The following is a 20,497-nucleotide window of genomic DNA, read 5'->3' on the forward strand; positions in this document are numbered from 1 at the left end:
GCCAGGGGCCAGGAAACCAAGGAGGGAAATAGCAGAGCCTGAGCTAGGTGGGACGAGTCCCTGGAAAATCCACCCTGTCACAAGCCAAAGGATATGCAGAAGGCATCAACTGAGAGCAGGGATCAAGGCCAAGAGAACTAACTGGATGGCAAAACCCTCCTCCTGTGGGCTGGACAGAACTGTCACTGGAAGGGTCACGTGCCGGGTGAGCTTGCGTGGGGGCATCTGTGGGGTCAGCATAGGTCTATACGTTTGTCATGGACATGCGCACCAAATAGTAAACTTTACTATAGAAAAATTAAAAAAAATTAAGAAGAATATCCCTAAGACGGACAGACAAAAGGAAAAGTAAAAGAAGCTAAAGAGTAAAAGTAAGGACAGGGTATAAATACCTTTAAAAGGCGGTCTAGGAGCTCAGATCCACTTTTCACATTTGGGTCTGGGTCAGCAGCCAACTATGAGGCCCAGAAATAGGAGAGAAACAACGAGGCAACGGTCACTGTCAAATGTAAGCCAAGGAGCCTACTGCAAACTCACGGCCAAGGCCGTGGTGCAGCTCAGAACACTCAGGGGCTCCTCTCAGTGAGTGAAGCTGAGAAAGGAAGGGAAGAGGGTGAGCAAAACCGAACGGGGCTTAGGAACCAGCTCAGTGGGGCTCCCCTTTCTGTTCTGGGAGCCTGGGGGCATTTCTGTGCCCTGCTGTAAACAGCTCAGGTGGCTGCTTCCCCTTGGCCTTCCCACCTTAAGATACTGGGTCTGCCTCAGTGCTGGGGGAGACAGGGCCGCTGCAAGGGCAGCTGCGAGGCTGGTATTGGTGGGGCCACAGGGCTTCTCTGTGCCACTTGGGAGGGCGGTTCCATGAGGCCGTCGGGGAGGGGAGGACTCCAAAGCCCTTACAGAGGCCACTTTTTCTAGAGCACTAGGAAGCTAGAACCATCTCTGCCCTCCTCACAGGGGGAATACAGTTGGACAGCGGACACCGCCAGTTAAGAGAGTGCTTCTCAGACTCTCAGTTTTTTTCCCTCCAATGTGTGGCAGACTGCTATTTTTATGAAGTGCAAAAAAATAAATTAACAGAGAAATGAAAACAGGTATCAATACAAACTCATCTTAAAAATGATTAGTTTCAACATGTATTTCTTGCAGCAACACGCTTATCTGTTCTGCTTAAATCTGGGCAGAGGGGCCCAGGCACGCAAGGTCCCAGAAGGTCAAGTGAGGCGGGTGGGCCGAGCTCCGCTCAGGCAAGGGAACAGTCACCTTACTCAGCCCGTCGAAGAGGACGTTGAAGTGGGGCAGCACAGCGCCCCGGGCCACCTTGACGATATTGTAGAGGGCCTCGCAGGCGTAGTAGCGCAGTCTGCTGTCTGCATCATTGAAGCATGTCAGCACCGGCTCGATCAGCTCCTTCAGGTAAAGCCCCGAGTCCTGCGACAGCACAGAAGGCAGGTCAGAAACAGGCCAACCAAGCCTCTCAGTGCCGGGGCATTCCAGCTGCCCCTGGAGATCTTGGGCCTCTGAGGGCAGGTTGGGCTCAAAGACCCTTCCCAGGTCAGCTTCTACGTCAGCAGAGGGGCCACGACTGGGGACACGGCTCCAAGGCCACAGAGCCAGCCCCGCTGGTCTTAAGTGTGGAAAGAGTGGTGATAAACACAGGTCTGCAATGCCCCGCTGGGTCTCAGGAGGGAAAGGGCCTACAGTAGGTCTTGGTCAGAGCAAAGGTCCCCACCGGCATGTCTGTCCCTCAGAAGGCCCCACCTTGCCCAGTGCGATGGAGCAGGCAGCCAGGCCGATGAGGCCCCCTTTCCGGCTGTGGGGGTGCTGGGACAGGGCGAACTCCTGAGACAGCGTCTGGATCACATGCTTGATTTGCACGGTGTTGTTCTGGGCCACGAACTCCCGCACCAGCCTGGAGAGAGAGGGGAGAGAGGGCTGTGAGTGGGTGGAGCCAGGCGACCTCTGCTGTAGAGGGGTGAGCAGGAGCTGGCACTAGGAAGGCTGATGACCTGTTTAGAAAGAGGAATTGGGGAGTGGGCCTCCCGGGCAGGTCCTCTCAGTTCTGCTGCCGGCTGGGTCACGGCTGCTTCCCTACTCTGGGTCTCAGTTTCCCTTTGTGTACAACAGAAGGCGGCAGTGGCACTCTTTCTCTTCCAGGAACTTGAGAGAATGGAAAGCAGTGCCTCACTGGAGATCAAACAATGTGCCGTCTATCAGCCAGTCATCTATCTTTAGGGGATGCTTGCTCAAGTTTACCTTCCTGAATCTGGGGCGTCCTGTGCCCCTGCACACTCTACAAGTCAGCTTTTTGTTTCCATCATGAAGCACCTGCAGGCTACTTATGAAGAAAAGAGGTTTATTTAGCTCACAGTTTCAGAGGCTCAAGGGCACTGTGTCTGCACTGACTCAGTTCTGGCGAGGGCCCCTTTCGGCTGGGCCATCTCATGGCTGTGGGGAGGGTGGGAAGATGTACGGGAGGAATCGGTCACATCCCCAAACAGGGCCACGCTCAGGCCTGAGTAACAACCTTCTGGCAAGAACTCCCAAGGCAGCACAGCAGAACTACCTGAATCCCTCAGAGGACAGAGCCCTGGGTGACTCTGGATGACCTAAGGTCTGTAACAGGTGGTCTCGCTTTCCAACCTAACTATATTCTCCACACGTGACTCTTCAGGACGCACAACGTCCAAACCCTAGCTCAGGGGAGCTCATGCTCAGGGAAGAGCTGGCCCGTACAGAGCGCTGAGAAGACATGGCATATTTAGGGAAGTACAAGGAGTCTGGTGTGTGGAAGGAGACAGACAAGACAAAGATGATCCACTGGCAGTTTCCCAGCAATGGAGAGGCAAGCGCAGACCTGTGCTTTCATTAGATACCGCTGGCAGCAGCCTGGAGGGCTGGGCTGGGGAACTGGTTCGACAGCAGGAAACTGAGGCCAAGGAAGAAAACCCTCTGTAACTGCAGCTATCGTAGTAAACAAAGCTGGAGACACAGTTAGGGCCATGGAAAGAGCAGGGAGATCATTTCTAGAAGAAACAGAAGAGCACTGGTAGCTCGTGGAGTATGAGAGGGAGAAGGGTGGATGGTGCCTCTAAGGCAGTGGCACACTGCAGGGAGGAGGCTCAGGTGGGCGCATGCATCTGCAGCGAAGGTGCCTCCCAGGGCAGGTGTGGAGGGGCCAAGGGAAGCTTCCACAGCAGCCCGGCTGTTCTCAGAGCCTCATGGATATCAAGGGCAATCTGCAGTGAGAAGCCTCATGTGGGACAATGGTGCATAAGCCACCACATCCCTGGCGGGAGAGCCGCAGCTGGGGTGGGCAGGGAAGTCTTCTGAAGAGGGACTTGAGTGGGTCTCAGAGGTGGGGACAAAGGCACTGTGTAAGCAAAGGCAAGCCAGCCCTGTCTGAGGCCCAGAGGACAGAAGAGTGCTGGGAGAGAGACTAGGATGGGCTGGCTGATGTAAGGCTGCTGTGTCCAATGAGGGGAAATAGATTTCCCACCATGATAACAGGAAGTCTCTGATGGGTTTTGAGCAGTATATGAAAGAAGTCTTTAGGAAGCCTGGGGAGGCTTGTGCCAGGTATGGTGGTGCATACCTGCAATTCCAGCACTCTGGGAGGCAGGAGGACTGTCCCAAAATAAAAAAGGATTGGGAATGTAGCTCAAAGCAGAGGCCCTAGGTTCAATCTCCAGTACAGCGAGTGGGGGGTGGGAAGCTTGGGGGTGTTTGTGCGATGTGAGAGGCAGGCCACCTAGAGATCAAGGACTTTTCAAAGTAACTGCCTGGGCACTCTCTTATCCTCTGTATCCAGTCACAGCAGGTGCACTGCTTATCTACTGCATAAATGGGAACTCCAGTTATATTGAAGCATTTTAAGGACAGTCATGTCCAAAAGGTACCTGTGTGGTCCCATCTTCATGTTCAGAACTTTCTTTTTTTGTGGTACTGGGGACTGAACCCAGGATCTTGTGCATGTTAGGCACGTGCTCTACCACTGAGTTACATTCCCAGCCCCTCAAATGTTAGATACTTCTAATAGTGATGTTCAAAAACACACGTGCTGTCTTGTGAGACAGTGACCACTCCTGCAAAGCGATTATTCAAAGACAGAGTGGACCATGGTTTAAGGATTAAATTTAGCAGTGTATGGACCCATGACATGCCAGGCACTGTTCACAGACGAGGGGACAAAACAGGCCTGGCTCCTGCGCGGGTGACGTTGGAGAAGGGATGGGTATTTCAGGAAGGGGCTGCATAGGTGACCAGTGAGGTGTCTCCTGCTCTGATCTTAGGGGCTGAGAGTGATCTATGACCCAAGGGTGTCCAGCGGGAAGCTAAATGCCATTTACAGGGCCCAGTTCCTGAAGAAGCAGTGTAAGGGAAGGATGGATCTACATAAAATTGTGTGGTTCCCAAACTGGACAGACCAGCCTGGTGAAGCCCAGTGATCCTGTCTGGGTAGTTATAGGGACAGCCCGGTAAGGAGAGCCCTGCAGATGCTGCAGAAAACAGCTGGAGCATTGGTGGTTCAGTGGTAGAATTCTCGCCTGCCACGCGGGAGGCCCGGGTTCGATTCCCGGCCAATGCAATGGCATGTTGCTTTTTTGGCCCTTCCTGATCAATTTCCTCAGAGAGATCCTGCAAATCTGGGACCATGCGTTCCTGCCACTGGGCTCTCCAGAGAAGCTGTGGGAGCTTGGCCTTCGTGCCTCTACCTGGCAGAGGACTCCTGCTTCACTTCCCTCAGCCTTGGCCTGTGGCCAGCAAGACGCCGGTGTGAAACCTGAGAATAGTGGAACAGCTCCACAGAAGCGGGAACGAGGACCCAAACATCAGAGGGAGAATCACCCCAAGTCTCAGCACTTTGCTACATGAGAAGGAAGATTTGAGCTACAATTTCTGTCTTGGGGCCTGAAGGCAAATCAACCTCTTAGACAGAGGCACACATGCCTCCTTCTGCTTCTTGCCTGCTCCCTCCTGCTCTGGAGCTCTGCTTCCTGTTCTTACTGCTGCGCTGATGTGGCAGCACTAGAGACTAGTCTCATAATGTGACTCTGCATATATTCAAGGAGGCCCAGAATGGGGATAAAGGGAGGTGCACACAACTCCCAACACGCAGAGCATTGGTGGTTCAGTGGTAGAATTCTCGCCTGCCACGCGGGAGGCCCGGGTTCGATTCCCGGCCAATGCATTAGTGAACTTTTTTTTTTTTTAATTCTAAGGAATGAATTTGGGATTTTATACTGCCTTACAAATTTGTGAATCCAGTCAGAAAACTGTGAATGCCTTGTTTTTATGGCTTAAATTTTAAATACCTTTGAGGAAAAACACTCAAGTTTCCTAAATTCCACAAGGATCCGGAAGATGAGTGTCCTTATTCTTGAAGAATCTGGGATGTGGGGACAAACAACGGCTCACTGTGAGCGGCTATGTCTCTCCACTCCCAGACAGCTTTCCTAGGAAGCCAAGCCCTGCTTCTGCGTGGTACCAGTCACAGCACTACTCAGAGAGGAAGTAGGGACATCCTACAGGCATCGGCCAGGATCCAAAGGACAGCCAGCCTCCCTGCAGCAAGCACTAGCATCCTGGCACCAGCTCCTCTCCTGTCTCTGGTTTCAGGTCACAAACACTCACTGCACAACTGGGAAGCACATCCTCAGAGGCAACAGTGACCGGGACCTACTGGATGTGCTCCCGGGCCTTGGGCTCTCAAGAGAAACAAGAGAGTCCTCCAGGAGACTGTGCAAATGTGCTGAGAAGAGTGCAAGGTGAGGCCAGGCTAGGAGGAGACAGTATGGCCGGTGGCTGCTGGGAGGACTGCAGTGTGGCCCCACGAGGGTGAGCACTGGACAGGGTTCTGAAGGAGGAGCAGGCATCTCAGTGTGCTCAGGGTAAGTCTGCAAAGGCTCAGAGGCAGGAGGGGCAGTGCGGTGTTTGGTACGAGCCAAGGCCAAAGGTGGAAGAGACCCTGAACGCTTGGTGAGGAACTGGTGTCTCATGCTGGTGGCACTGAGGAGCTACAGAAGGCATTAGCAGGGGAAGCACGTACACTTTAGCAGGCGTGATCTGCAGTGGGGGTGCCGGAATGGCACTCGAGGAGCTCTGGAGGTAGAGTGGAAGGCATGTGGCCCTGATGGCGGAGTGACAGCGTGTGGGGCCTTGAAAAGAGAACACGGGACGCTGAGGGGCTGCTTTCTTTGCTGGACACCAACTGGGAGACCCCCGCCCAAATCCTACCAGGGCTTGATTCTGGCCCCCAGGCCACTACACAGACAGCCCGAGAAACAGGTTCCCCAGGTATCTACTGTCTGTACCCTTGCATTTAGGGTAGAATATTTATTTATCTCCAGGAAAACAAGAGTCAGGAAGACAAACAATGGCTCCTCTGGAGAAGAAATAACACGAACAAGTCCTCACTGATATCAGCAACACAGAGCCCTGGGCCCAGGCCTGGGGTCACTCCCTGGAAGACAGGTAGGAAGAATCTGTCCCATCAATCAGCCCATCCTTTTTAGCTGAAATGCTGGGTGGTCTAACGAGGGCCAGGAGACCTTTCCAGTCTCCCCGCCCAACTCTTCAGCATCCTCTTCCACCAGCGACAGCCGCCTTCTCATGAGCCGCTGCTCGCCATACCTGTCTGCACTTCCTGTCTGCACCTTCTGGAAACCCACCATTCCCTCCCACGCTCCTCTCAGCCTGCGAAGTCCAGCAAGGACCGCCCCCTGCTTTTTTCAATTCTCCCATGAAGTGGGCACATCTCCTCCGAATCCAGAAGCCCTTAACGATCCCTCATTCTGTGTGGACCAATGTGCTGCTCCATATCCCCAGTTAAATTCCTACTACTCCTTGATGAGATCCTGGAGGACAATGCCGTACTTCTCGGAGTCCCTACCACCAGCCCCTCCTGGTCTAGTGCTGTGCACACAGTAGGTGGGAATCAGTAATATCTGCCAGCAGATTGAATCTGGGAGACTGGCAGTCCTGGCTGAGGGAACAAGCTATAGGGCAAACCTGGGCAAAGCCCTGCGCTGCCACACTGGTGGCATGGGGAGGGCCTGCAATCTAAACCTAGCCTGCTGACCTAGTTGGCACGGAATGTGGACAGGACTGACCCCAGTCTTATTGTTCGAAGTAGTAGGGGCAAAGGGCACCATTCTTGCGATTCCAAATGCACACAGAGCAGAGCCTGGCTCACCACAGCTGTGGCTGGTGGCTGGGGAAGGATGCACATGCTGCGATGTGACCTGAAGTGATGTGCTGAGGGGCAGAGGTGTGCTCTAACTCCTGCAGAGCGCTCCGAAAGTGCCCCGAGCCAACTGCAGCTTGGCCTCGCTGGTTCATAGGGGAAGTGCAGAGAACAGAAAAGCAACTATAAGGGAAGCAGAGTAAGTGAAGTTCAGCCTCAGACACCCCCAGTTCCAGGCCCAGTCTCTCTTCAAAAGGCTGCATTGTCTCTCCTTTCATCTACAGCTTAGGAGCCAGAGGTGGGGGGTCTGAGGCTGAACTCATTTTGAAGTTAACATCTGGCCTAGAAACTCTCATGATCGTGACTCCCCAGGGCCCTTCACTGACACAAAGGTCTCAGGCTTTACTGTTCTCTTCAACAAAGAGGCGAAGCTGCCTGTGCCTGCTTTTCCCATAGAGCAGCTGAAAAGCTTTTCTCAATGAGATGTTCTTCTATCAGTGAGGTGTCCTCCAGCAGTGCTTGTGACTGGTCAGAGGTGTGGCAGAATGGCAGAAGGGTGGGTTCCCCAGAAGCCACGAGCCACAGTGTAGGCTGGCACCAACTGCAAATCACAAGACCGCCTCCCTGACTGCCCCTTCCTGAGAGAAGGCGTCATGGGCAGGGCAGGACACACGGACAGGTTTGGATTGCCACCAACCAGGAGAAAACCAGGGGCCACACTCTGAACGACACAGCCACAGCCCTGTACTGGCTCTCTCGGCCTCTGTAACAGCTCAGTGACAGTCACGGCTGCGTGAGCTGACCACTTTCTTAGCACTAAGTATTTCAGGAGTCAGTTATTCCTCCACCTCTTTGTGCAGCTGTCATTAACCTCATCTTCCAGACCTGAAACAGTCTAGAGAGACCAAGTCCCCTTCCCAGGGCCACAGAGAGTCTGAACCCCCGACACCTACAAAGTCCATGTCCTTTCAACTATATCAGTTTCTCCCTGCCATCTCCTGAAGCTACTGCAGCTGCTAAATGAACACACTCAGTTACAATGGCAATTTCCCTGTGCAGAACCAAAGTCTCAGGTGACACGTAGCTTTCTCCCTGCATTTCCCCTGCTGTTCAGTGTATCGCCTTCCCCGAAGCATTCCTCAATACACACAGGGAGTACAGATGAGATATGTACTTGACAGGTGCATACTTGACAGATGAGGTGCACACTTGAAATGAATCTTGAGAGCCGGCCTTCTGCTGTGAAGGCAGGCAATGAGCAGCCATAGCTGAGCCCTTGCGATATGCCAGCAGAGTGCTGGGTGCTTTCCATGCACTATCTAACTTAAACCTTAAAACAAGCCACTCACTTAGGCACTATTCTAGTCGGCTTAGAACTGGGGGAAACAGAGGCTCAGAGAATATACACAAGGTCAAATAACTTGTGGATGGTAGGTCTAAAAATCAATCATTCTGTAATACTTCTGATCAGTTCTGAACGGGGGCTCTCGGCAGTCACTACAAAACACCTTCAGGTTTTCCTGTCCCCAGTGTCTGAAACCTTAGCCGTTATATTACACCACTTCTCTCCCAGGTATCAGCACTACCGCCTGCCACATGCCTACTGAGTGCCAGGCACTTTATACTCACTATTTTATTGAACTCCAATCCCATTTCATTTGGTGATGCTCAAAAGTCCATTTCTATCATGAGTGGCTGAGGTTTTAGCCACTACACTCAGATTCCCACGTATTCAGAGGAGACATCCTCAGCCACAAGGCAGGATTAATAATCACAAAGATTCACATTGTTTTGAGAGAATTAAATTAGACAATGCACATCACAAGCTTGCATCACACATGCTCAAGTAACAGTAGCAGGGCAAAGTCAGAATGAAGGACACAAACCCATCTGTACACCACCAGGACAAATGTTGACTGGACACTTGCTGCTCTTCTGGTTCCTGGGCGACAGAAAGATAAACCCAGAGCTGACATTTATTCCTGTGCGGTGGGACTTTCACCATGGACTTGGAGCTGCCTTTTTGTTTTCTGCCTTAGCTCCCCATGTGACATGCTTCCTAGGTGACACAAGAATTCAGATGGCACATCCAGGCAGCGATTTCCCAGAGTATGAGTACAGTCCCCTCCATCTGCTTTGATGAGTCCTGCAATAACTTCGTTTCTACTTGCTCCCACATCTCCAAATAACTGAATGGGAGAAGTGAGAACAGACCAGAGGCCTGCTGCAAAGGTCTGAGACTTAACTGGCAAAACACACACCGTGTGTGCACTGGACATGACCAGTGGAGGTACAAGAGTTAGGGACAGAGGAGGAGGCCCGTTTTGATCTCGGGTGACAATAATAGCACTTAGTGAGTGCTTTCCCTGTACTGTAACAGTGCTCCGCTGACCTCTTTTTTTTTTTTTTTTTAGTGTTGAACATTTATTAGAGAGATGTTTTTCACGGCCATGACAAACAAAAGCCCACATAAAGTGGTAGAAAGAGTTCTAGCACATCAATGTGCCCAGTGTAAAGAATTAAGAAGATCTATATCTACTGATAAGGAAAATTTCCACAACTGTCAGATTAAAAGATTAATAACCCACACACCCAATTTTTGTATAGTAAATGGCAGAAAAACCACCTCATATATGCTTGTATGGTTATAGAGCAGGGAGAAAGGTAAGACTAAAATGTATGTTATGTGGATAAACAGAAAACATCGAAGGTTACATACCAGGCTGTTATTAGTACTGTTTAGAGCAGAAGGAAAAGAAATAAGCAACAATGACAATTCTCTTTTAAGAAGAGAATGTAAAATCAAAATATGATCCCTACTGTGTATGAGACACTAGAGTTAACAAATGTTATTACCTAATTTATGCTTCACTGGCATCCTACTTTACAGGGAGGCTCAACGATGTTACACAAGCAGCCCCAGGTCGCTTGCTGTCAGGCAATCTTGACTCTGAGTTCAATTCAACCACCCTATAGTGGCTGACGGAACAAAGGACTACGGCATCCTACAAAGGACGCTATCAGCTGTCCCACAAGTGGCTTGGAGTGACAGGCACATCAAAGCTCATAACTCAAGTGTTACGTTTGCTTACCTTTGGACTATGAGATTATGAGTACCTTTGTCTTTTGTAAATTTTTCTACATTGAAAGTTTCCTATATGTACATTTCCTATAAAGAATTTTGTAATTTTTCTACAGAAAATGGTTACTTATGTAATAAAACATTTTAAAAGTAATTTTTACAGAACTACTAATCATATGTCCTTAGAAAAACATTTTAAGAGATCAGAAAATCAACTTATAATAGGGTTAAGCAAAAGTCTGGTAAGAATATAATGAGCTTTACATAAAGGCTCAAATGGCTTTCCAATAATAACTTTCATTTTCCTAACAGCTTTGGGAGAAAGTTTGTATAACCTGAGTTAATTTTAAAGGTTAAAAACACCCACTGATTAAAATGTGTTCTAATACTAAATTTTCTGTAGCTAGCAGGTATCCAGTAAGAAATATAATTAGTGTTCAATAAATTCAATAAACTTTTGAATTATTTCTTGTGTAACTGAAATTGTATAGTATTTTTAAGTTTTCTTTTTCTCTCTTCTCTTTCTTCTTTTGGCAGTGCCAGTAACTGAACAGAGAGCCTGGCACATGCATGGTATGCGCATTACTTCAGTTTTCATTTTTGAGTGCTCATTACACATAAATCAAGTTTTGTTTTATTTACAGACTATCACAAGAATGGCATAAGACATAGCCTTTTCTTGATGTTTTGCTTTTAAAGTTTGCACATATACTTTAAAACTACACTAACAGAAACTTGTAACTAAAATAACATATATTTGTGTATGTGAGTTATACAACTTGATTGTCTAAACAGTAAAAAAAAATCAGAATTTACTACAAGGAGTCAGGAAATGGGTACTTATGAAAACTGTGGAGAAAACGAGTACCCCCCACTTGAAGAGATAAGAAGGTGCAGAAAATTACTCGTCCACTGGCAACAGGGGCGCCTGTAATGCCTGCCAAACACTTACTTCTCCACAAGCAAAGATTTCAAGACAGAAAGTAGAATGATGGTGCTGATACGGGGGGAGGGGGGCGCCACAGTTTAACCTTGATGGTTAATCATGGAATACCTTACGGCATTTTAATCTTTCAGCTGATTTTACAAAGATTACCATGGAGTTTGCTACATATGTACCTCATTTCTGTCATTTTGACTGTCACTTCTCTGCATATCCTTAAAAATCTCTTATACCATTATAAATGGCAGCAATCAAAACATGATTTGTTCATCCAAACCTGTATGTTCCGGGAGCAATGCTGTAACAGCTGTCTTACCAAGGTACAAACGTGTAACAGGACTGTGTGGCTTGCCTATGACATGGCCAATGCATTCATTCATCAAGGGTTGTAAACTCAAGAAGTCGTCTTCTTGAGTGACAGTGTTATGGTTTATGTCTGTGTGTCCCCCCAATGCCTCACGCGGACATGGGGCAGGCTGTTAGAGTTAAATGATTGTGGGTGTGAGAGCTACACCCGCCCTGGGGTGGATAGTTTACATATGTAAGGAGAGGAGGAAGCTGCTTGGGGAGATTACTCCCCGATTCCGCCCTGGTGTGTGGCTTGCTGCTTTGCTCTGCTGCCGCCCTGAGATGCAGCCCTCTGCCACGTGCCACTCTGCCTTATAATCTGCCAAGTACGGATTGAAACTTCCATGAACTGTAAGCGAAATAAACCTTTCCTTCCTTAATTTTGGGCGTCAGGTATTTTGTCCCAGCAGCGAGAAAAAAGTAACCAAAACAGACAGTAACAGTGAACACTTGGTGAGTGCTTTCTTTGCACTGTAGCAGTGCTCTGCTGACATTCTTATCTTTAAAAGCGGAGCTATAATTCATAACCCATAAATTCACTCTTCGCAAGTTTACAAGTCAGTTGGGTTTCAGTACATTCACAAACTTCTGCAATATCACCACAATCAATTTAAGGGCCTTTTAATTGCCCTCTAGAAAAACTCTGTCCCCTTGTCTGTCACTCCCCTTTCCCCAAATGCTTCCCTGCAGCCCAGTGTCCACTAATCTGCTTTGTCCCTATAATTTTGCCCTTTCTGGAGATCTTGTAACTGGAATCATATGTGAACTGGCTTCTTCCACTCAGCACGTTTTCACCGTGTACTTTTTTTTTAAGATGAGGAAGCTGAGGCACATGAGGTTAAACAAAAGTGCACAAACCCAAATGCTCTGAGGGGCCAGGAGGGAGATTCAGATGAGGCCAAGGGAGCCACAGCAGGCGCTGGAGAACTGGCCAACAACAGGGAGGGGCCGGCTCCTCCAGATCTGCTGAGTGGGAAAGCGGGTCTCACAACCACAGCTCCCAATTCCTTAAGGGAAGCCAGGAACCTGAATTGCACTGTGAATTTTCTCAATTTAAACTACTCTAAGATCCAGGCCAAACTAAACAGTCTGTGCCCCTGACCCCTGGATGAAGCAATTCGCTAAAAGGTTCCAAGGAGTAGAATTCTGACCCAAACTCCAAAAATTAGCACAAGCCCTTAGTAATAGAGTTTTCCCTCTCAGAGCTGGCAGATTCCAAAGAGCATGGACAAATGGGACAGTTCAACCTTGTCTGATCCAAGAGCTCTGGAGACCTCCTCACCCCAAATCCCAACAGGCCCAGGAGCTCTGATCCCCAAGCCCTGGGCTTCTCAAAGGGCACTTACGTTTACTGGTATGGCTGGAGAAGTAACTCAGAGCTCAAGCATGCTAGAGATTTAACTATGAAAGAAAGGTGCCATCTCTCCAGTCGGCAGCGGGACAGATGGGGCCCTGCCTGCACAGTGCCTGGCAGAGAATCCCCAGCAGAGTGAGCGCCCACACTAAGCAGACTCCTGTTGACATCTGTCACCCACATCTGAATCTCCAAGAGAGGAAAGCCCAGGGTTTTATCAACTTTCTCATCAGGGCTGATCAATGACTGTGTCCCTAAAATCAAGAAGCTGTAAAACCTGAACTGGCCACTAAAATCTTACCCTGAATATCTCAGCCTCTAGGAAACCGTGTGGTCACTGGGCTGAGGTGGTAGAGGGAAAGCTCTCTGGAGACTGCGCACAACGAGCTTACACTTGCCATCAGATACTGGCCACAACACAACCCTAGTGTAGTGGAGCCAAGCATCCATCTCTACATTTTTTGTGGCTGAGAGGCCTGTCATCCTGGGAACATCATATGCAGAACTGGCTCTGTCACCTGAGCATCTGGGCTGTGGACTACCACGGTCATGTCCAAATATGAAATTTCTTTTATTACATGTACGCTCCTTTGGTTGGCAGGAAAACCATCCAAGGTGGTGGGCAAGGCTTGAGACAAATAAGCCTAGGTTTTTTTTTTTTAATTCAGGTTTTAGCTGTAAAAGTTGGGAAGATGACTTAACCTCGGGGGGCCTGTTTTCTCACTCGTGAAATGGGGTGATGTTACCCAGGGCCTCCACGAGAACTGAGATGAGAGCATATGATGGCCAAAGAAAGAGAAGCTTCTCCATGTCCCTGTGCCCCCACCACCCCAGATGGGGCAGACAGCACTTCACACACGGTCCCAGGTGTCCCTGTGATCGCTGCTATGGGCTGAACTATCCTCTCACCCCCAAATGCATATGCTGCAGCTCTAACCCTGATATGACTGCATTTGGAGAGAGGGCCTCTTAATTAACTAAGATTAAATGAGATCATAAGAGCAGGGCCTCTGATCTCCTAAGATTAGTGTCCTTAGAGAAGAAACACCAGAGCCAGCCTTCCCTCTCCCCCTGCCAAAAAAAGAAGCAGTCACGTGAGCACACCTAACACAGCAACTGCCTCCAGGCCCAGAGTCTGGGCCTCAGCATGAGAACTGCCTTGCAAGACCTTCATCTTGCGTTTCCCAGGTTCCAGAACTGCGAGAAATAACCTGCTAATGTGGAAGCCAGTCTGTGGTATTTTGTTATGGCAGCTGGGACAGACTCGTATCATCACACATTTGTGCCCTTAACTGCGGCTTTTCAAGAAAAAGAAAGCTCAAAGCATACTTGATACCTCTCAACTTTCATATTCCCCTCACCTTGAGTGCCACTGACGCGGGCAATTCCACTTAGAGACTGTGACTGTCCCAGGGAAGCCTGAGTCCTCACCGCCTCGTAAACCATAAATAAATCTTGACTTTTGCCTTTGGAGTATGTCTCCTGTTCTCTGGGGTTTTTCTTGAAAGGGATCCCTAACCACCAATACTGCGACTACTAGGCTCAGGGTGACAAGGAGGCTGTGCCTGCACTTGCTGCCTGGTCTGCAAAAGCCGGGGGCAAATCTGAAGAGCAGCCAGGCCTTCAGCCTCCAGCTAAGTTCTGCTGAGAGTTGGCAGGCACTGAGATGATGTGAACAGAGATCAAGGTCTAGAAGAGGTAGAAGGTTTAGAAACAATGATAAGAGAGTTGTAACAGCTTCCTATTTGCTACTGTAATAAAGCAACACAAATTTATTATTGCGCTAAAATCAAGGTGTGGGCAGGGACGCTTCATCTCCTGGAGGATTTAGAAGGGAACTCACTTTCCTGGCAGCTTCCAGAGGCTGGTGGTACCTTCCATCTTCAAAGCTAGTGATGGCTGGTTGAGTCTCTGTCATACCACTCTGATACTCACTGTTCTGCCTCCTCTGTCCACAGCGAAGCATACTTGGGGTTACACTGGACCACTTGGGTAATCCAGAATACTCTCCCTATTTTAAGGTCATCTGAGTAACAATCTTAATTCTACCTGCTATCTTAAATCACATATTCACAGACTGCAGGGATTAGGACAGTTCTGGGAGGCCATTATTCTGCCAACCAAAGAGATAAAAGCAGCACTGATAGAAACAATTACATATGTTATAATTAAAACAGTTATAGATGATAATTATAACATGCCCAGCATTGCACTAAGCACTTCATAACATTAGGTTAAGCAATCAAATAGCTCTATGAATACTGTTATTATTCTCATTTTACAGATAAGGATATTAAGGCAGAGGGTAATAGCTTGTTCAGAGTCACCCAGCTAATGAATAGGAGCTTGAATCTTCGGGGGTAGGTTCCAGAGTCTGCTGGACTAGACTAGAACAAACCAAGCAGGCTCCAAATCATGCAGGCTTGTAAGAATGTCTTGTTTTTGTTTTTTGTCTTTTTGAGACAGAGTCTCATTATGCAGTTCAGGCTGGTCTTAAACTCACTTTGTAGCCCAGGCTGACCTCGAACTTGCAACAATCCTCCTGCCTCTGCCTCCCGAGTGCTGGGATTACAGGCGTGCACCACTATGCTCTGTGTAAGAGTGTCTTACAGGGGCCATTTATCCAATAATAGGACTAAACACTTTCACTTTTTTTTGAGACAGAGTCCCGTTACGTAGTTCAGGATGGGCTTGAATTCACTATGTAGCTCAGGCTGTCCTTGAACTTGTATCAGTTCCCCTGCCTCAGCCTCCCAAGCACTGGGATTACAGGTGTGAGCCACTACACCTGGCAAATTCTCTCTCTCTCTCTTTTTTGTCTTTTTGAGACAGGGTCTCACTATGCTGTTCAGGCTGGCCTTGAGCCGGGTGTGGTGGCACACACCTGTAATCCCAGCATTTCCAGGAGGCTGAGGCAGGAGGATCATTGTGAGTTCGAGGCCAATCTGAACTACATGGTGAGACTGTCTCCAGGCTGGCCTTGAACTCACTTTGTAGCCCACGTTGGTCTCAAACTTGTGACAATCCTCCTGCCTCCGCCTCCTGAGTGCTGGGATTACAGGAGTGAGCCACTCACCAAATATTCTCATTTCTGAAGCATGTCAGCGGATTCATCTACACTACACAGGCAACTGCCAATATCTTGACTTTTCTTTTATGGGGTATCTGCGGGGATTATCTGTTTGGCTGACCCTCACCCTGACCAGGTCAAACCAAAAGGACACTGGAATAAAATATTCTAAGTGTAGAACACACCATCCTTGAGGTCACACTCTTCAACCTTTATTTTATTTTTTTTGTTTCTGTTTTTTTTTTTTTTTTCCTTCCGGTGTCAGGAATCGAACTCATGACCTTGCGCTTGCCAGGCAGGTGTTGTGCTGCTGAGCTAAATCCCTAGCCCCTCTTCAACTTTTATATGTAGTCATCATCTGGAGGTCTTGTTAAAGCGCAGATTCTCATTATGTAGGCCTAGCTGGGGTGAATGACTGGGAGAGTTTCTTTCTAACAAGCTCCCCATGCTGCTGTTTGAAGGCCTGACTTCTGAGAAGCAAGGTCCTCAGGCTGCAATGTCTTTCTCCACCAAAACTGTTTGTCTAGTTATTCATGTAGACTCCAAATGTCACATGCCACTAGGTACTGTGTTAAGTGCTGAATATAAATATGGAGTTTATTCTTTTTTATTTATTTTTTTTTTTTGGTTTTTCTCCGGTACCGGGAACCGAACTCACGACCTTGCGCTTGCCAGGCAGGCGCTTTTGCCACTGAGCTAAATCCCCAGCCCCTGGAGTTTATTCTTTTAAGGAGTTCACAGTCCAGTTAAGGCCCTAGGAAGTTTCTCTGTCAAAAATTAAGGACAATGTCTAATATAAAATGAACCCCATTAAGGACAAAACCCTCACAAAACCTCCTGCAGAGTAAAAGCACTTAATGTTGGTTGTGCTGGAAGTACCAATAAATGCTGAATGAATGTCTCCATTCAAGGACCCAACAGGATAAAACCAGACATTCCTGAAAAGCCAAACAGGTGATGGACAAAGTGGGCATATGTGTGTTACAGTTATTATTATTATTATTTTTTAAACAGGGCTTCACTGTATAGTCCAGGCTGGCCTTGAGCTCACAACAATCCTCCTGCCTCAGTGTTATAGTTTGTCCCCCTCTTAAAATCTCATATGGCCATAGGTTTGAAGGTGGCTGGATTAGGGTATGTAAACGTGGGTTAAAGGTGTAATGCTGGGATTAAGGGTGCCCCACCCTGGGTGTGGATGGTACCACTTAATAAACTCTCAGCCTGGATATAATATAAAGGTACAGAAAGAAGGAAGCCTGCTGCTGCTTCTCCTGGTTGCTGCTTTCTGCCTGCCCTGCAATGCCATGAGCTGTTTCTCCTCTGTGATTCCCCTCTGCCATACCATCTGCCTTAGAGCCAGCCAACTGTGAACAGAAACTTTCTATAACCTGTGAGCTAAATAAACCTTTCCTCTAATTTGTGGTGTTGGGTATTTTATTTCAGCAATGAGCAAAGTTAACTAAGACACTCAATTTCCTGAGTGCTGGGATTACAAGTGTGCACCACTACACCTAGCAAGTGTGGTACAGTTTGTATTTGAAGTGTCCTCCAAAGGCTCATGTGTTAAAAAGCCTAGTGCCCAGCTTGGTGCTCTTGGAAGGTGGTGCAACCATTAAAAGATGAGGCCTACTGGGAAGCTGTCTAGTCACTGGGGTCTTGCCCTTGAAGGGTACAATGAGCCCTCAGCCCCTCTTCTTCCTTCAAGACCTAGCCATGAGACGAATGGCTCTATTCCACCACATGTTCCCTGCCACAATGTGCTGCCTCACCACATGCTGAAAAGCAATGGGGCCAACTGACCATGGACTGAGCCTCCAACACTGTGACACAGAATCTTTACCTGTTTATGATTATCTCAGGTATTTGATACAGTAACAGAAAGCTAACACATTGAGTACAATGTCAAAGCAATAAGACCCATGTCTATACATTGTTGTTGGGTCCACTTATTCAGTATGATAATTCTCATTAAAGCTTGTAGCCAGGAGAGCCAGGATACAAAGAGAAAACTTTATAAAAAAAGAGCAGTCAAGAAAGTGGTGCTTGATGAGAAGACAGCTAGAATGGACATACTGAACATTAGAATTGAATGGGAAGGTCTTCTTACCAAAGTCCAGACCCTTTAATTTTAGGGAGAAAAATAAAATCCAAAGCAGTTAAGGCAGCAACTCTCAACTGGGGCAATTTTGCACCTTCAGTGGGTATTTGGTAATGTCTGAAGACAGTTTTAGTTGTTACAACTGGAGTGCTACTGGCATCTAGTGGGTAAAGGCCAGAGACACAAGTCATCCTACTACAACCACCACAAGAATTATCTGTCCCAAAACGTCGGTAGTGCTGAGGTTAAGAAACCAGAGTTAACCATTCTGTACCAGGTCAGAGGATAAGTGTCACACCATGGATTAGACTGGGGCTGTCTAACAAAGCTTGTGCAATGATGGTTATGTTTTCTAACCTGAGCTGTCCAGTATGGTAGCCAAGAGCCATGTGTGGCTACTAAATGCTTCAAATACATGTGTGACTGTAAAGTGAATTTTAAAATTTTATTGTTAATAACTCAAATTTAGCCACACGTGGCCAGTGGCTACTCTACTGAACAGGGTACAATTGTTATCCACCTTTCCCAACTCCCAGGCTGATGATCTTCCAGTTTCACAGCCTGCTTCTTTCCCCTTTCCTGAAATCACCCATCCACTCAACTTTATCACTAAAATTTGGCTGGGAAAAAAATAAAAAAGGAAAATAAAAACATCCTCATTTAGACGTTTTCTATTTTGAACACTGGGAAACAAAACCAAATACTAGATCGTGATTACACATACATGTAATAAAACTGCAGAAGCAAGAAAGGGAAAGTTACTCCGGCTTCCACTTTCGGGGAAGGATTATATGCCAGAAAATAAGCAAGCCTATGACTCCTAAGATCATGAGGTTTGCACTTGATTTCTCCCGCTGGTCACTTAACAGTCTCTTTCACTTCTCAAAAGGTAAGAAGCCAGCCAGGCAAGGCAACATCACTAGTAAATTCTCAGCTTCTGACTTCTCTCCCATCACAGAGGCCATGCTCCTATCTCCTGGTTTTGATGGAGACCAGTGAGGGCTCATCAAGTGTTAGGCACTGTGCTAGGCACCACACATACACGATATCACTATACTCAGACTGTAACCAGGAGGTTAAAGAGCTTGGCCCAAATCACAGCCAGTGAAGAAGGAAACAGACTCCCAGATAGGGCTCCAAATATCCTGCTTTGAAACACCGCAATGAAGGACTGAAACCTGGGAATGCACCACTGGCTAGGAAGGCACAGAAGTCCCCCTACCCCTACCCCTACCCCAAGGTAGCGGACCAGCAAGGGGCTGCAAAGCCAGGGCGGGGTCCCAGTAGCTCTTACTTCTCGATCTCCAGCGCTGCTACCTTCCGCTTTTCGTACAGCTTGTCATTTAGGGCACGTACGATGTTGGGCGTGAGCGGCGCGAAGTCCTTCTCGGGGTTCATAGCGGCAGCTCGGGGTGGGTCCTGGAGCCTCGCGACTCAGCCCGTGGCTGCCGGGACCGCGCCAGGGCCAGGGGAGTCTACGGCTCCGCGCTGCCACCGGCGCCGGTTCATGGACCACGCCACCCTCGAGCCCGTCTCACTCTACAGTCGCGCGATGTGCAGGAACCCGGGCCCAGACCCCGTTTGCGCACACTGGACCTAGACCACCTAACTGCTCATAAGACCAGCTCCCGCCAGGCACCGGTAGCATTCAGTGCGTAGCCGCCATGTTACTCGCGTCACGTGACTCTGCAGTAACTTCCGCCTTCCGCCATGAAGACACGCCTCTCTCGGACACGCCTCCGCACGCAGGCTGCACGTGGTTGGCCGCGCCCAACAGAAGCTCCACCCCCTGCCCCCTACTGTGCAGCCCGGCGACCCAGTGTGTGGCTTGAGAGGAGCCGCTTCACATGGCGGCATCTGTAGACTTTCGTGAGACCGAAAGGATTCTTGCAGCCTGACTCAAGATAATTTATGCTGAATGTGCTAGTTTTTTCAGTACTTGGTCTTTTATCAATTTCCCATACGCCAATGTTTCCCACCATTGAAACAGTTAATTTTGCATAAACCCAAGTTCTTTTGTGTTCTACAATTGAAGAATAAATTTGAGAACAAAAGGAAGCATTTAGGAGAGTGTTTATAGACGTTCAATCTGCCTTCTTTGTTTTGGTCTTACCTATGGCACTGGTCTTAAGTGGGTTGAGGTCACCTTCGGAGGTAGGAACTGTCAGCTAAGCATGTCTTCTCCCTAGTAGGAAAGGTCCTTATCGCCTCTTCTAGCATAGATTTATCCTTCTCTTGTGCTTACTTTTGCATTTCTAATCTTTACCAGCTGCCTGAGATATCTCTTAATGGTGGGCTATTTTCTTTTCTTTTATCCGACCTTATCCTTAGGCCGCTCTGACTGCCTACTCATAATAACTAAACTACTACACCATCATTTTTGCCATATCCTAGCAACTTGTATTATTACTTATTTTTC

The 20,497-nt window shown here is 48.3% G+C and overlaps 1 protein-coding gene and 2 non-coding genes across 3 annotated transcripts in view; 2 read left to right on the forward strand and 1 right to left on the reverse strand.

Annotated features, from left to right (window-relative positions):
• Vac14 (Vac14 homolog (S. cerevisiae)) overlaps positions 1–19,788 on the reverse strand; it is a 106,285-nt gene extending 86,497 nt beyond the window's left edge. Inside the window, exons 1-4 of the mRNA XM_005403494.2 lie at positions 19,373–19,788; positions 1,759–1,909; positions 1,261–1,428; positions 393–455 (exon numbers count right to left, since the gene is read on the reverse strand). Coding sequence (XP_005403551.1) covers positions 393–455; positions 1,261–1,428; positions 1,759–1,909; positions 19,373–19,476 — 486 coding nt within the window. The 5' untranslated portion in view covers positions 19,477–19,788. The remainder of the gene's footprint in view (positions 1–392; positions 456–1,260; positions 1,429–1,758; positions 1,910–19,372) is intronic.
• Positions 4,515–4,585, forward strand: Trnag-gcc. Its single transcript has one exon. It is a non-coding gene; the product is annotated as a tRNA-Gly (tRNA).
• Trnag-gcc lies at positions 5,118–5,188 on the forward strand. Its single transcript has one exon. It is a non-coding gene; the product is annotated as a tRNA-Gly (tRNA).
• Positions 19,789–20,497: the final 709 nt, after the last annotated feature.

The sequence above is a fragment of the Chinchilla lanigera genome, unplaced genomic scaffold, assembly GCF_000276665.1.
Source record: "Chinchilla lanigera isolate Chin_1 unplaced genomic scaffold, ChiLan1.0 scaffold00083, whole genome shotgun sequence".
NCBI lineage: Eukaryota > Metazoa > Chordata > Mammalia > Rodentia > Chinchillidae > Chinchilla > Chinchilla lanigera.